The sequence below is a fragment of the Arachis ipaensis genome, chromosome B05, assembly GCF_000816755.2.
Source record: "Arachis ipaensis cultivar K30076 chromosome B05, Araip1.1, whole genome shotgun sequence".
NCBI classification, from domain to species: domain Eukaryota; kingdom Viridiplantae; phylum Streptophyta; class Magnoliopsida; order Fabales; family Fabaceae; genus Arachis; species Arachis ipaensis.
Window position 1 is genome coordinate 13,137,898 of NC_029789.2, and position 15,003 is coordinate 13,152,900.

Genomic DNA, 15,003 nt, shown 5'->3' on the forward strand with positions numbered 1-15,003 from the left:
ATTAGACAGCCCTTAATCCTAGATATTACTCATGTATCATTATTACACACCCACACAACACACTCTCACACACTACATAAATACATTTAAAGGTTCATTTTTCCTTTCATAGGACTTGAACCCGGATGCAACTTCTTGTAAGGCAGTAGATACTGCCACTAGCTCCAAGCCTCGGCTGCAAGGCTGGTGGTTAAGTAGAATGACACCCCTATCCGAGGGCCAGGTCGCGAGGGGAGTTTGTGTGGGATTCTCTACTGCTAGGGCTATGCCGGCTATCCGAGCCTAGGTTGGTTGGAGCATCTTTTGGGCTATTGTTGGGCCTCTTTTCCTTCTGGATGCCATACGCACCTGGTGACGCAAGAGACTTTGGGGCTCCTTTTTGAATCTTGGCAGGAACAATTTAATTGACTCTTAGTGAATCTTGATGAGAAAGAAAAGAGATCTATTATTGAACGTATCAAGTATCAACTAAACCCCGCTTCAGAGAAACAGAGCACGCTAACTGATCCATTGTATCAAGTATAAAGTAACTGGCGACTAATTTATTGATGATGAATCATTGCGAATACAGAATACAAAAAAAGAAGACAAGCAGCCATATTAATGCACACAATGCAAAAACCGAATTGATGAATCAAGGTGCAGCAAGCTTTGCGTTAGGCTGGAAAACATACTTAACAAGTGAGTCCTTAATGGACAAGAGTTGAGGGAACTCTTTTTTCAACTTGGAGGCATCAAGCTCGTTGTTGCTCCTTGGGGCAACAATGACCTTGGCCTGCTCCTCCAATGTGAAGTTCTTCCAAGTGAAGCTCGGATCCACATAGTCCCTGTACATCTCAAGAATCTCGTTGTGGCTCACCACTCCTGGGTTCGTGAAGTTCCATATCCCAGTCAGATTCCTCTTCGCCATCTCTATCGAGATCGGAAGCAGCTCGTCAAGTATCGTCATCGAATTCGGGATGTCAACTACCTTCTCGTAACGTGTTATCTTCGTTATGAAGTTCCGTGGGTTACTCAGATCGGATGAGATTGGCATCCTCACTCTCAACGTGCACACATTCTCGTAGTTCCGCAGCAGATCTTCCACCTACCACGCACACCACAAAGGAAACTCAGAATATTATTTTATTTTGTTATATATTAATTTTGAAAAACACATCTCCAACATTGACGTGTCGATCTGATCTGAAATTGAAAACTGAAACCACAAGACAGAGTCCAACACATTTCAACATGCCATGCGACTTTGGATTGGAGGGATCTAAATGTATACCATGGCTTTGGTCTTGGAGTAGTAGGATCCGATGAAGTTGGGAGTGTCCTCCTCCTTGAAGCCGACGCCGGATCCGAGGGTGTGGATGGAGTCGTACTCGAAGATGCAGCCGGTGGCGTAGTTGATCAGAATGAGGCCCTTCTCGCGGCACACGTCAGCCAGGGTGAGGGTGCCGACCACGTTCGTGCGGATGGTCTCCACCTTGTGAGACTCGCACCAGTCGACGTTGGGCCTGCCGGTCACGCCGGCAGCATTGAAGACGTGGCTGGGGTTGACAGCGGCAATGTCCGCCTCGAGGGAGGAACGGTTCTCTAGGCGGCCAGAGCCGTAGACGAAGGGGATGCTTTGGGCTTCACAGAGCTTGCCCAGGAGGCCACCAATCCAGCCGGTGCGCCCGTAGATCAAGAACTTGAGTTGCTTGTCACCGGCGCAGCCGTTAGCTGGTAAGCCCATTGTGTCGGAATGAAAGAATGGGTGAATAATAATGTATTAATGTGGTTGGCTGCTTCTTCTCTTGCTCTATTTCTGTGGATATTTATATGACACTTGGAGTTGGAGTGGACAATTCCTGTTATTTTCTTTCTAGGACAAGGAGTCGAGGACAGCTGCGACGGTGATTATAAAAACTAAAAAACATTACTATTTTCCTTTTTTATATAAAAAAATTAATTTTAATGCAATAAAAAGAGTTTTATTTTATACAACTCAAGTAATCTTATAAGAGTTTGGAAATTCGTTTAGTGCAGTACACAATTTGGTGACTTACATGAAAATTAAATTTAATATAAAATAAAAAAGTTATCCTCATTTTTAAAGTTTTATGCCTTTTTTTTTTCTTCTGTGTAGTAAAGGTGAAAAAACAAATAATTCTATAGTTAAAATGTTAGGGTCAATGCTCAAAATAGGCCAGCACTTTTAATAAAGCCAAGGCCTCAATAGAGCCTTGAAACTGGTTTTTATTATATCTGTATTGAACAATTTTTTGTTTATTATTTGAATTTGTATAAAATATTAAAAATTATTGTAGAAAAATTAATTTTTTTAGAGAAGAAATTTTTTTGGAGTAAGAAAAATGGTAGGAATGATATAGCAATGATCAGGTGGGAGGTTGTGCAAGCTCCTAAACAGTTTGGTGGATTAAGCGTCAGGGATGCTATGGTGCGTAATACAGCCTTTTTTTTAAGTGGTGGTGACATTTTTGAAGAAGGATTGTCTCTTATGAAAAAAGGTGGTATGCTCTTGTAACAATCTGAATCCTAATATGATGCTGTCAACTCAGGTGTTACCTATTTAAGGGGTCTATGGAAGGATATCTGTCAAATACAGTTCAAGGATCAACAAGTAAGATAGAAGATGATCAATGTGTTGTCTATGGAGATTGGTGATGGAAGAGGAACTCGTTTCTGGGAAGATGTATGATTGCGTGGAGGGCCCCTGAAAATCATTTTCCAAGGCTCTTCTCAGTTTCAAATCAAACAGGATCCATTATAGGGGATTGTGGATTTTGGGACGGGTTAGAGTGGAGATGGAACTTCCAATGGAGGCAAGAGCTATTCCAACGGAAGTTGGACTTAGTGAACCAGATGCATGAAACTTTAAGAGTGGTTAATCTTGCATATAATAGAGAGGATAAAGTTGTGTGGAAATTTGATAAACAATGTGTATTTTCTACTAACTTCTTTGTGCATGCACTGCAGGTGGAAATGCTTTCGGAAGATATAACAAGTTACAGCCTTACTAAGACAGTTTGAAAAGGCCTAATCCTACCAAGAGTTAAATTGTTTGTTTGGTTTGTTTTGATTGGAAGGGTCAATACGAAGGAGAGACTAATGTTTCTTGGCAGGTTTGGTGTTCTTGGCTGTTTTTTGTTGGAAGGCAATGGTCGTGCCCAGGGTCGCTAAAGGAACATTTTCAAAGTTGGACTGAGCTATCAATTAGTAAGCAGGAGCGCAAGCGGTGGATGGTATATTTCTATGCAATTATTTGGAATATTTGGCTAAAAAGGAATAGAAGGATCTTTCAGAATACAGGAAAATGGGTTGATGATGTTATCCATCTGTAAGGAGTGGTTAGGTGTGGATTTCTTTTGTTATTGATGGTAATGCCAAAGACAACAGGAGATATCTATTACTGTTCCTTAAGTAGCTTACTTCCTTTGACTATGGTTTTCTGTTTGTTGTCTCGTTTGCTCCACTTATTGTGTTGAGATATTCCTTTAAAAAAACATTTTTATTAAAATTTATTTAACTAGTAAAAGAAAAATGAGTAATCTCACACTATTAAAAATACTATTGATGACTAATTGATAGTTACAAATCACAAGATCTATTGGCCCTAGCACTCCTCAAAAAGAGAAGCATGTAATTTAGTCTCTAAAAAAAAGTTAACATCTTTAATCATTTAAAAATATAAATATGAATCAAGTTGGTACTTATTATACTAACATACATAATAAGGTAGTTTGGAGAAAAATTAAGTGAAAGAACATGGTCTTAAATGATATAATCTCTTCTTCTCATTTAGAAGTCTTGAGTTTAAATCTCACTCCTAATTTTAAAAGGAAAAAAAAAAGGTAATTTGGATCTCATTGCTAGTACATAACACTGATCGCATTAGTATGAAGTTAACTCATATTTAAATGTTTCAAAAATTAAATTAATTTATCCATAATTTTTTAAAGATTACTAATACATAAATGTCATGTACACATTGTGATATTTTGTCTCTTTAGTTTCTACCACATTGAGAACAAACAAATAGACAACTATTTTATAGAAACTAAAAAATTATTTTGATAGAAATAAACGATTGATCTTCATTCTGAATCCATCAACAATTTAATTCCATCAAGTGTAGTGATAGATAAAGACCATTCTGTATTTCTTGGCTTGCGATAATTATACAGTAATTTAGCTGTCGAACTTCAAAATTCTGAAAATACGTTCCGTGAAACGTGAAGCTGGTGTTTGATGGTTCATATTTCCTGTCACTGCTCCAAAAGTCTTTCATGGTGAATCAAGGAAAGGGAAACCAGTCATGCTCACATGCAAGCGAGATTATTATGGTAGATGGTATGTTTCTGTAACCTGTATATGCCGTGCCTATTCTTGTTCAATAATATCAATGCGAGTTCATTTTCAAAAGGTCTCTATTTCTCATCGCAACTTCGAAAGAATGTACATGTCATATGTGCAAATAAAATAAATAAATAGAAAAATAGTAAAAGGCTTTCGATATTTACATTGACGTATTGACCTTCTGCTTATATATGTTGTTCCGGGGTCAAATTATATACGATCAGATCATTTATGATTTTTTTTACTTAAAAACTTAATGACTTTTTTAATCTTACTATATAATTTTTTTAAGTGTATCATCATACTTTTTGCCTTTCTTTTATTTCAGGGGAAAAAAAACACTCTCAACAAACCTGGAAAACCGTTTGTCAATTTCAGAAAGTAAAAGTTATCTAAACCACGTGCATTTTGGTTATTCTTTCGCTTTGGCTTTCGTACATAAATATTCTCATAAATTACAGTCTGATGTTAGGTAGGGATTATAGATTATTCACATGTTCATGTCTGAAAAAACAATTTAGCGCGCTGAGGAGCCAGGACATCAAGATCCAAGTGATAATGTATTATATTAACTCTTAACTGAAATTAACTGTTTAGTAGAGATCTAAAAAGACCAAAAGTTCGGTTTGAAATTTTCACCCATTAAGTTATCATTTAGAGGCAATGGGTTTATCCCAATAATAAATATACCTGCCAAAATTATCCTCTCTGAGTAAAAATATATTAGAAGAATCAAGTAATAATGCAAGTATTCTGACATGGAAGCAAAGTAACATGGTTCTCAAGTTAACTTTTCCATAGTATAGAATGCAAGGAAGAAATGGATCACCTTTAAGAATTGGATCCACGTTAGTTACAATCATTGTCCTGTATAATGGTGAAACTTTGCTTGTATTGTTACCATTCTCTATCTTTTTTTGTAAATCTCACACTTTTGATTTTCATTGGTTGATAAGATCAGATGGTGAGATTTTCTTGCAATAGTGTGAAGGTGCCGGTAATGTTGCCACCAAGATCAGGGAATGTTTCCCAGCCAGGAAGGGATCCCACATTGCCCTTTGAATCAACATGAACAGGGTACTTCAACAGATGGCTCTTCAATTCGGTTACTTCATCAGCTGCATACTGTCTCCAGTTATGCTCACTCAACGACCTAATCCGTCTCACACATTCAAGGCTCTCCGGATGCTCGAAACATGTTTCCACTCCTCCAATATGCTCCTTCCACAATGACATTCTGTAGCCATGGACCTGGCCTCGGGGTTTAGACCTGTTAGTTGTGCAGGTATGATGAGGCTGATATGCTCCCATTGCTATCTCGGTGTCTCTGGTGCCTTCCATTGATCGCTGGTTTATGTTTGCAGAACCCAGCAACACATACTCATCATCCACGATCATTCCTTTTGAATGAACATAAATCATGAATCTCCTGTTCTTTTTGGTGAGTGCCTGGATTACACAATAACAATGTTATGCTATGACATTTGATCAACAAGACATGACTAATGAGACAGTTGGAGTAGGGAAAAAGAACTAATTACTAACGTACCTGAGGAGTGTTTTCACCGCTAGGATTTCCAATATTTTCATTTTCAGGGATCTCACGATTACCAAGGCAAAAGAAATTCAAATAGTCTTGTGGTTCATACTCATTGTCAAGCCCGGCTTCTTGTAAGGCCTTGTAAATCGTTTCATACATCATTTGCATTGTTTTGAACTGCCAAAAGTCAACATGTATATGAACAAGAAACTCAATTAGTAGCAGTAAGGGTATTACCTTAACATATTGCAATTGACACTTTTTTGAAGTCGTGAAGGAAGCTTACCTGCCAAAACAGAATCCGCTGAGTAGTTGTACCTGTCGGTATACCTTCAGGCCACATAGGAATCACAATATACACACAAAATCTCTCATGGTGTTTGATTTTGTTGGCTATCTTTAGTGCAAGTTCCATTGGAATTAAGTTGTTTGCACCTGCAAAGAAATATGGTGAGTAATTTGTAAAAACTAAAAGGACTTTTTTAAATCCCCTGCTAATAGTATAATTCTAGGGAACAGATCTTTGCTCATTACTCACCAAGGTCTTTGTGAGAATCCCAATTATATGATGATCCAAGAAAATACTGGTTCTCAATATATATGAATTTTTGGGCAGATCTGATTGCCTTGACATATGCAGAATGTATGCTCATGTCTATCATTACATTCTTTCCACACACCAAGTTCTGTGCAATGAAATAATAATCATAATCAGCTCAGGCAGCCTCAAGTTAAAGCTAAATTTTTCAGCATATAAAGAAAGTCACATGCCAAATAATAATATTATTTCTCACCCTTCTTATAGCATCTTTAGGTTCCTTTGGAAATCCTTTGACAGAATTCGAATCAATTGAACGGAAGACCTTAAGTTAGAAGAATGTGGTTACAGTCAGTAGCATGTACACTGATAACGGAGATGTTTCTCAAAGGATGTAATGGAAGAATTCTTTTTCGATCAATTATTAATACCTGAACATGCCAAGTCTCACGGTTATCTTCACCATTAAGGCTAGTAACTTGATCAATCCCAACAATGTCTGCAATTCTATCAACTTTCAGTAATGAATCATCATATGAACTTTTCATCTTCTGGAGTTTGCTCATTTTTATTGCCCTTAACCAACGCTCCTCAAAATTGGTCAGGATGTCATATGCTGCTGGACCATCAATTCTCGAGTGCAAATCATGCCATGGTTCTCTTGGACACCCAGTAACAGGCCCCTGCTTAGTATATAGTACACAAATTGAAAGATGGATAATGCTAATGAACATTAAATATCATTAACTGGAATTGAAAACCAATAAAAATAGAAAGGGATGATATGATATACCTTAAAGTTAGGATTATGAAAGTCATCTTTGTGAGTTGTCTGCAAAGTCCTAAAGAGAGAATGTTCTGGTGTATCATATCTTCCAACACATAAATCAAGTCCTCCTATGAAAGCTACAATCTTTCTTTTGTGATGCCCTGCATCAGCATCCACAATGACAGTCTTTTGGTGATGGGTATAGATAGTCCCAGCTTCCTAAAAAAATAGTAATTAAGAATAAGGCAAGCAAAAAGCTACCACTTCTCATAAATGTATTCGTCATATTACTTTGTACACAAGAAGATGTAAAGAAAAAATATAAATCCGGAATACAAAACTATAAATATTAGTATGTAGTTGGATATATATGAACTGATGAACATATGTCATTTCTGGCTCACCTGTGTTTTAAGCAAACTATGTCCTTTTCCACCAGCTCTTGGGCAGAGAAGCACTCGTACGGAAGAGTGCTTGAAGAAATGGCGAGTGTCCTCATCATGAGTGTCCATTAGTCCAACCTACATATCAGAATAATTTGAAGATAGTGTTAAAGAAACTAGTTACAGTACAAGGTATCATCTGATGGACAAGGTAATCAATTACATTATTCACATCCAAACATAAACTAATTTATTTTATAAATCTTACAAAGTTATCAAATATGTTTGCAACTAGTATGGAAGCTCTCAAATCGTGTATTTCAATGTGGGATTGATGAAACTCAAGACAGCACAAAAATCAAAATGGCTTATGCTCCTATGATACTATTAATATTTTCAGAGTAAATGTTCAAATTAGACTCTAAACATTCTTTTAATCAAATTCATTTGTAAAAGATTTTAAGTTAGTTACGTTAGTCATCCCTCACTAACACCGTTAACAGAAGCTGATCTGACCCGTTAAGATCTATGACAGCACAAAGCTGCCCTTACGTTGTTGGAGTGAAGTTGCAGTGGTTTAAAGATTAAGATTGGAGGTCGCCGGCATGATGAGTGGTGGAAACAGAGGTCGTTGTGGTGGGGTGTCTTTTCACTCACTTGGTAGGTATGGGTCCAACTCGTTTATGCGAAGAAAGAGGAAGAATGAAGACCTAATATGTCATTGTGGGCCGAAGACATTGATCAAGAAATTTGAGAGTTTATAGAATCTTGATAGATTGTTCTATACATGTCCAAGATACCGAGTGAGTTGTTCTTATGAATTCTTTCTTCTTTAATATCCTTACTAGTTGTAGGGGTTTTCAATCATAATAGTTTTTAAAGTTTTGCAAAAAAAGTGTCATTGTAACTTTTTGAAGTGGGTTGATGAAGATGAATATGACGGAAGAAATAGAGATACAGAAACTAATGCACAAATTGAGAACAATCATGATGAGAGGAAAGTAAATATTGTATGGAGAATGAGTAGTCTAGAAGCAAAAGTTAGATTTATAAAAATGCTAATGACTTTTATATTTATGGGGTTGATAATTGTGGTTTTAATTGTAGGATTAGTTTGTATATTTTGTATTTTCAAGTAATAGTGCTATAAAAAATTTAACTTTAATCAGGCATGTAATGTATTATGAACAAGAACGAATTGATATGTCTTATTCTATTCAATTTAACAATGAATTGAGTAACTTATTTTATTAAAAAGTTTATCTATCATGTGCTATAAGGGCATATATTAAGATTACAAAATAAAAAGTTTTTATTAAAAATATAAAAAAATTTAAATTTTCAATGCATTTAAAAACGTTTAAAATTTTTTACTAGTAGTAAGCTTATCATATGTCTTTAGGACACATATTAACTAAATCCTTTATTAAATTTACTTTTAATAAGATTATTCTTTAAATATTGTAACATGCTTAATTGAACTTAAAAATAAGTGTTAAAATTAATACTATATGAAATCAGTTAACACATCACCCAATTTTAATAAATTGCACAAGATTCTAATGATATATAGATAAATTAGATATTTTCATATATTAAAATTGAAACAGCAACATTGTTGATCATAATTGTTTGATCCATATCCAAAAAACTAACCATATTGGTTTATATTACTACCATTATCTTAATCAAAAGGCCTAAACTATAAATTGAATAACTGTCAAAAACAGCTAGGCATGACAAAAAGCTTAAACTAAACAACAGCATAAGCAGCAGCAAACAGAATCACCAATACAAAGCTTAATTGAAGTTTAATTTGTTACCGTTTTCTGACCAAGGAAGCTATTGGAAGTAGGATCATCCCACACAAGGAGCAAAACTCTCACACCTTCCTGTGATTTGGCTTTGAGAAGTTCACCTAAAGTGCAATCCTTTCCATCACCTCTAGTACCTCGAATCAAACTGACATTGTAGTAAACAGACCAACCAACAATATATACCAATCTACGTGCCTCACTTATTGCATCAAATATGTCATCCCAACAACTTTTATGCTTATAATTGGCATCCAAATTGTTAAGGAAACCTTCATGAACATGAGCATCCTGATAGAGTGTAACTCTTCCACCCTTTCTAAGAGGAAAGTAAGTGTCTGGGACCCCTTCATAATTAGGACCAGCACCTACACCATTACCATAAAGGGCAACCTTATCAACATGTGTGTACTGAACTGACAAATTCAACACTGCTCCATGCTTACAAGGTTTTCCGCTAGCATTAAGGATAGGGAAAACGCCTTCAACTTTTGTACCATCGATTAACCTTTCCACTGGGATCCCAACTGCACCTATAATCTGTGACCCCACGAAATCACTGTCCTTGACAACGAAGTGAACCTCTGCAGCATGATGAGCAACAGGGACATTGAAGTGCTGCATCCAAACAGGGTTCTCAGAATTTCTGATGACAAAGGTTCTGGCTATTACAGCACCTGACACAGACACTGTGACATAGGGATCACTGGTGGATAAGTTTTGGGACACGTGGCCTTCTATTTTGCCTCCAAGATTCATAGGGAGCTTGGAAAGCATGCCTCCTAGCTTGTTGCTGAAGGTGTCCATGTTGGGAAGGTTCTTGGCCTCGTGGATCCATATTTCCAAGTTGCCATGTAAGAGGAAAATGGGTAAAGAGCTTGAAGAAGTTGGAAATGGAAGAAATTGGTGGGGTTGTCCGTGATGTGAGCCTCCAAAGGATGGAGTTTCACCGTACACCAAATGAGCCATGATTTGGAGTTGCTAAAATGGCTGGAATTCGAAAGAACGAAGAATGAAGAGGATACAGATATTGCAATGCAAGATCGATGCATATATATATGAGTGTTTGACTTTGATCATCGAGTAAAAGAAAGTCAACTAGAGGCAAGTGGAAACACCAAATGAAAATGCGAATTGGGATCGGAACGGGAGGAGAAACCAACATGATTGAGAAAAAGTCTAGTCTTTCATTACAACGGATTTCAACGTTATTTGTTCGTTTAATTTCTAGACGAATGAGAACAAGTCTGATCTCACGCCTTATTTTTTTTATTATTTAATCATTGTGAAATATTTTATTTTCACAAAAAATGAAGTATAAGGAGTCAATGAAGTATCTATATAATGTGTATAATGGAAATATAAGGATGTTCCATTCAGTAGGATATCAGATGTTTATTATCTCTGGTACTCAGATGGTTATTCTAGATAATATGAGTATATTGTGTTTGAGAAATTAGTAGTATTTTATCCTAAATATTTATTTTTTTAACTCATATTAAGCCAAATAAATAATTCATTGTACACATTGTAAAAATATTTCATTCGCTTCCTAACGGAATTTTTTCACAAATATGAAACAACTCACTTTATCATATTTATAAAAGGGTTTTTTCACAAATATGAAACAACTCACTTTATCATATTTATAAAAGGGAAACGTCGCATTACCGAAACAAAGGGAGAAAGGGGGAGGGAGGGGGTTCGGGAAGAAGAGAGGGAAGGATCCTCGTCGCCGCCGCTGTCGCCGTTCTTTGCCGCCGCTGCTCTTTGTTGCCGCCGCCGTTCAACAGCACCAGAATCAGTCGCAGTTCCGCCTTCAAATGTCAGGGCCGTCGTTGCTCGTCGTCGTTCGGTGGTTGGATCTCGCCGCTGCTCCTCTGGGCTCGGCGGAGGTGCTCGATAGCGGTGGATTCTGGTTCGAGGCAAGAACAGGGGAAAGGCTTCGGTGGTGAGCTGAGGGAGAAGAGGTCGCGCTGTGACGGTGGCGTTAGGGTAACGCGAAGAGAGAAGAAGAAAAGGTTTGTGGCGCTGCTTCTATTATATTGTTGATTTTTTATTATTGTTGTTTCTGGTTGATTATGCTTCTGATTGATTATATTGTTTCATTGTTATTGTTGTTGTTGTTGTTCTGTTTCTGTTTCTGCTCCTGCTTCTTCTGTTTCTATTTGATTCCATTGTTGATTCATTAGTGATTCATTGTTGTTGTTGTGGTCCTGTTGCTGCTTCTGTTTGATTAATTGTTGTTGTTGCTTCTGGTTCTATTTTTGCTTGTGCTTCTGCTGGTGCTTCTGCATGATTTTGGAGAAGAAAGAGAAGGGAAATTTTGGTCTGAAGAATGGTTTTAAAACAAACCGAAATCTTGGAGACCATTTTGTAGCAAAAAAAGGCCAGAGACAAAAAAAATTTTCGGCCTCTACGTTAGTGACTAAAATCATACTTAATCCTATTAGTTAATATTGATAAAAAAAAATAATTCAACTAAGTATCCTTTAAAAATTGTACAATATTCAACATTTTATTATAATAATTTAAAAAAAATAAAACAAACACATTTAAATAGATTTAGTGTCTTTTTAAAATTAAATACACATCTAAAATACAAACTAAATAAAACTAAAATTTAAAATTTAAAATTTAAAATTTAAATTTTCTATTTCAGTTTTATTATTTTTAATTATTAGCAAATTATCATTTAAATACACTTCAAAAAATATAAATTCAATAAAATTGAAGATTTTAATTCGTCCGTGTGATTATTCGTCCGCACCGCCGTCCTTCTCGATGCTGCCGCGTCATCTCCAGCGCCATTCTTCCGCTTCGCCGTTCCTCTGCAACGCCGTCGTCCGCCTCGCTCGTCCTTGGCATTGCCTTCCTCCTCGCCGCTCAGTCCGCAGCCTCGCTTCATCCTACTCCTCGTCGCATTAGTCCTCATCAGCGTCGCTAATCCTTCTTTGTCGTCGGAAGTGGACCTCAGGTATTTTTAGATGTGTTTAAGAGAAAATGATTCGTAGTTAACCGTATGTATCTGTTTAGTTATTCAATCACATAGATTTTGCATGCCATATACAACATCCTAATTTGCATTGGAGAATGGTTTAGGTAGAAGAACAACATAAAGAATCACAATCCTCAAATTGCTGCCAACACTGTTATATCTGCAATTACGGTCACGACAAGAGTTTAAATTTTTTATTTATGATTTTGAATGTGTTTTAGAAATATTTTGTGTATTACTTCACAATTTTAGATGTGTTATAATTAATTTTTAATGTTTAAATTTAAATTTTAGATTTATTATTTTGGATGTGTTTCAAAAATATTTTCTATATGAGTTAATAATTTTAGACATATTACAATTGAAAAAGAAATTATGGCCACTATAAGAAAGAAAAGGAGAAGAAGATAGAAGAATAGAAAAAAAAAAAGAAAATCGTGTTACAGAAAAAAGAAACGTAAAAGAAGAAAACAATAACTAACTATGAAGTGGTACGAAGTTAGAGAAATTTTAGTTTTAAAATTTAAATTAATTTTAATTATAAATGTATATCTAAAAAATAAGAATATATTTTTAACCAAAGATATGAGACTCGAACTCGCAATCTCTTATATGAGTATGAGGAGACTATGCCATTTGAACTATTACTCATTGGCTAAAATTTCGAATCCGCGACCTCTTAATTGAGTATGAGGAGTCTATGCCATTTGAGTTATAACTCATTGGCTAAAATTTAAAAAGATAGGAGACTCAAACTCGCAACCTCTTAATTGAGTATGAGGAGTTTATGCCATTTGAGCTATTACTCATTGGCTCAAGTTTCTCGAAAAAGTGTAACATCAATTCTTGATGAAATGCTTAATTATTTTAACTAGAATAAGAACGATGTTCAAGGACCTAAATTAAATATATTATATATAATATAAATTTAAAAGTGCTATATTATTTAAGGATTAATCAGATAATATATAAATTAATATTAAAATTAAATATTTGTTTTCAAAATATTCATTTAACAATTTGCACATAAATTATTCAACAAAAAATATAAAGATAAATATACAACGACAACATTTTGTAAAATTGACATTTTTTTTAATATTAGCTTGTGCATGTTTTCTAGTATTTTTATATAACATAAATATTTTTGTATACTTTATCATTTGATATAATCAATTCTAAGCAGATAAGTTTATATTTATTTATTGATGTGAATATTTTCTATAAACGAATTACGTGAAAATATATTCTTTATTTGTTTGCTTAGAAGATAGTATTCTATAATGTAATTTTAAAGTCTTCTTTAAGGAAAAAATAATTGAGAAAGAAAACACAAAAAAGCTATTCTAGTATAAAATAGTTTTATCCAATCCTTCTGATTAGCGCTTACAAAATGTCCCAAGTAACACTCGAGTAAGGCATTCACTCTCTCAGTCTGCCCATCGGTTTGAGGATGGAAGCTTGTTGAAAAATGAAGCTCTAACCCAAGGAGTTTGAACAACTCTGTCCATAGTCGTCCTGTGAAGCGTGGATCTCGATCACTAATGATGCTCTTAGGCAATCCCCAGTACTTCACCACATTCTTGAAGAATAGTCGTGCTGCTTCCTCTGCAATGCAGTCAGTAGGGGAAGGTATAAAGGTAGCATACTTCGAAAATCGATCCACTACCACGAGAATAGATCCAAACCCCTCGGACTTCGGTAAGGCAGAACAAATATCTATCCTACCACAACTCTCTAAATGTTTCTAGATTATTCCATATCACTCTTTATACTTCTATATACATTTACACTCTTCTAGAATACTCTATGACCTTCCAGAGTCTTCTAGAACCTTCTAGGGTATTCCGGGACCTTCTAGGACATTCTAGAACGTTCCGGAACCATCTAGAGTATTCTCAAACACTCCAGAAAACTATTCAAACACTGTTAAATCTAACCTTCTAAAATTTTCCGTGACAGGATGTTGTTGTGCCAAATTTGAGCGTGTTTGGAGATATTTTAGATAATTCATTTGAGAGATTATGAGATAAAGTAATTAAAAAAATATTATTGAATAATTTAAATAGATCAACTAATATATATTTTGAATATTTGTAACTGAAATCGTTATTATCGCAATTTTAATATACATGTTCATTGTATTTAGCCGTTATTTTTTAATTTAATTGAATAATGATATGTATTAAATTTAATTGATTAAGAAAATTAAAGTTTTAATTTGTTGTGTCCATTTAGTGGCATATCATTCCTATGTAAAAATATAATGACTGGCAGGATTCGGTTTTCTGACAAAAAATTTGTCGGTAAAAATTAGAGGGAAAATGAAAAATTGACACGATAATTACCGTCAGATTTAGGATCGAATTTTTTTATGGTAAATCGAATTAGTGTAACGCTACGTTTTGGTCAGTCGCTGATTCATTAACGTTAGATATATCCACCAGTAATTTTGCCCTAAATTAGAACTGAAAACCCTTTCCCCCTTCATTTCAAATTACACACACTTTCTCTGTCTCTCTCCTCACCTTCTCGCCTCTCACTCTCTCTCTAACCCTCTTGTCTCTTCCATCTCCGGCAGCCCCTCCCCCCTCATTTCAAATTACACTCT

At 35.5% G+C, this 15,003-nt stretch overlaps 2 protein-coding genes across 2 annotated transcripts; both read right to left on the bottom strand.

The window, feature by feature from the left end:
* On the bottom strand, positions 521-1,851 carry LOC107642975 (bifunctional dTDP-4-dehydrorhamnose 3,5-epimerase/dTDP-4-dehydrorhamnose reductase). Its single transcript, XM_016346502.2, has 2 exons — positions 1,274-1,851; positions 521-1,087 (listed from the first exon to the last, which is right to left on the bottom strand). Exons 1-2 carry the CDS (start codon positions 1,724-1,726, stop codon positions 635-637), a joined length of 906 nt encoding a protein of 301 aa, XP_016201988.1. The 5' UTR covers positions 1,727-1,851; the 3' UTR covers positions 521-634.
* Positions 5,054-10,673, bottom strand: LOC107642976 (phospholipase D gamma 1). The gene is made up of 9 exons (XM_016346503.2): positions 9,404-10,673; positions 7,602-7,718; positions 7,222-7,416; positions 6,860-7,111; positions 6,685-6,753; positions 6,429-6,576; positions 6,177-6,325; positions 5,900-6,067; positions 5,054-5,799 (listed from the first exon to the last, which is right to left on the bottom strand). The coding sequence occupies exons 1-9, from the start codon at positions 10,361-10,363 to the stop codon at positions 5,308-5,310; spliced, it is 2,550 nt and encodes an 849-aa protein (XP_016201989.1). The 5' UTR covers positions 10,364-10,673; the 3' UTR covers positions 5,054-5,307.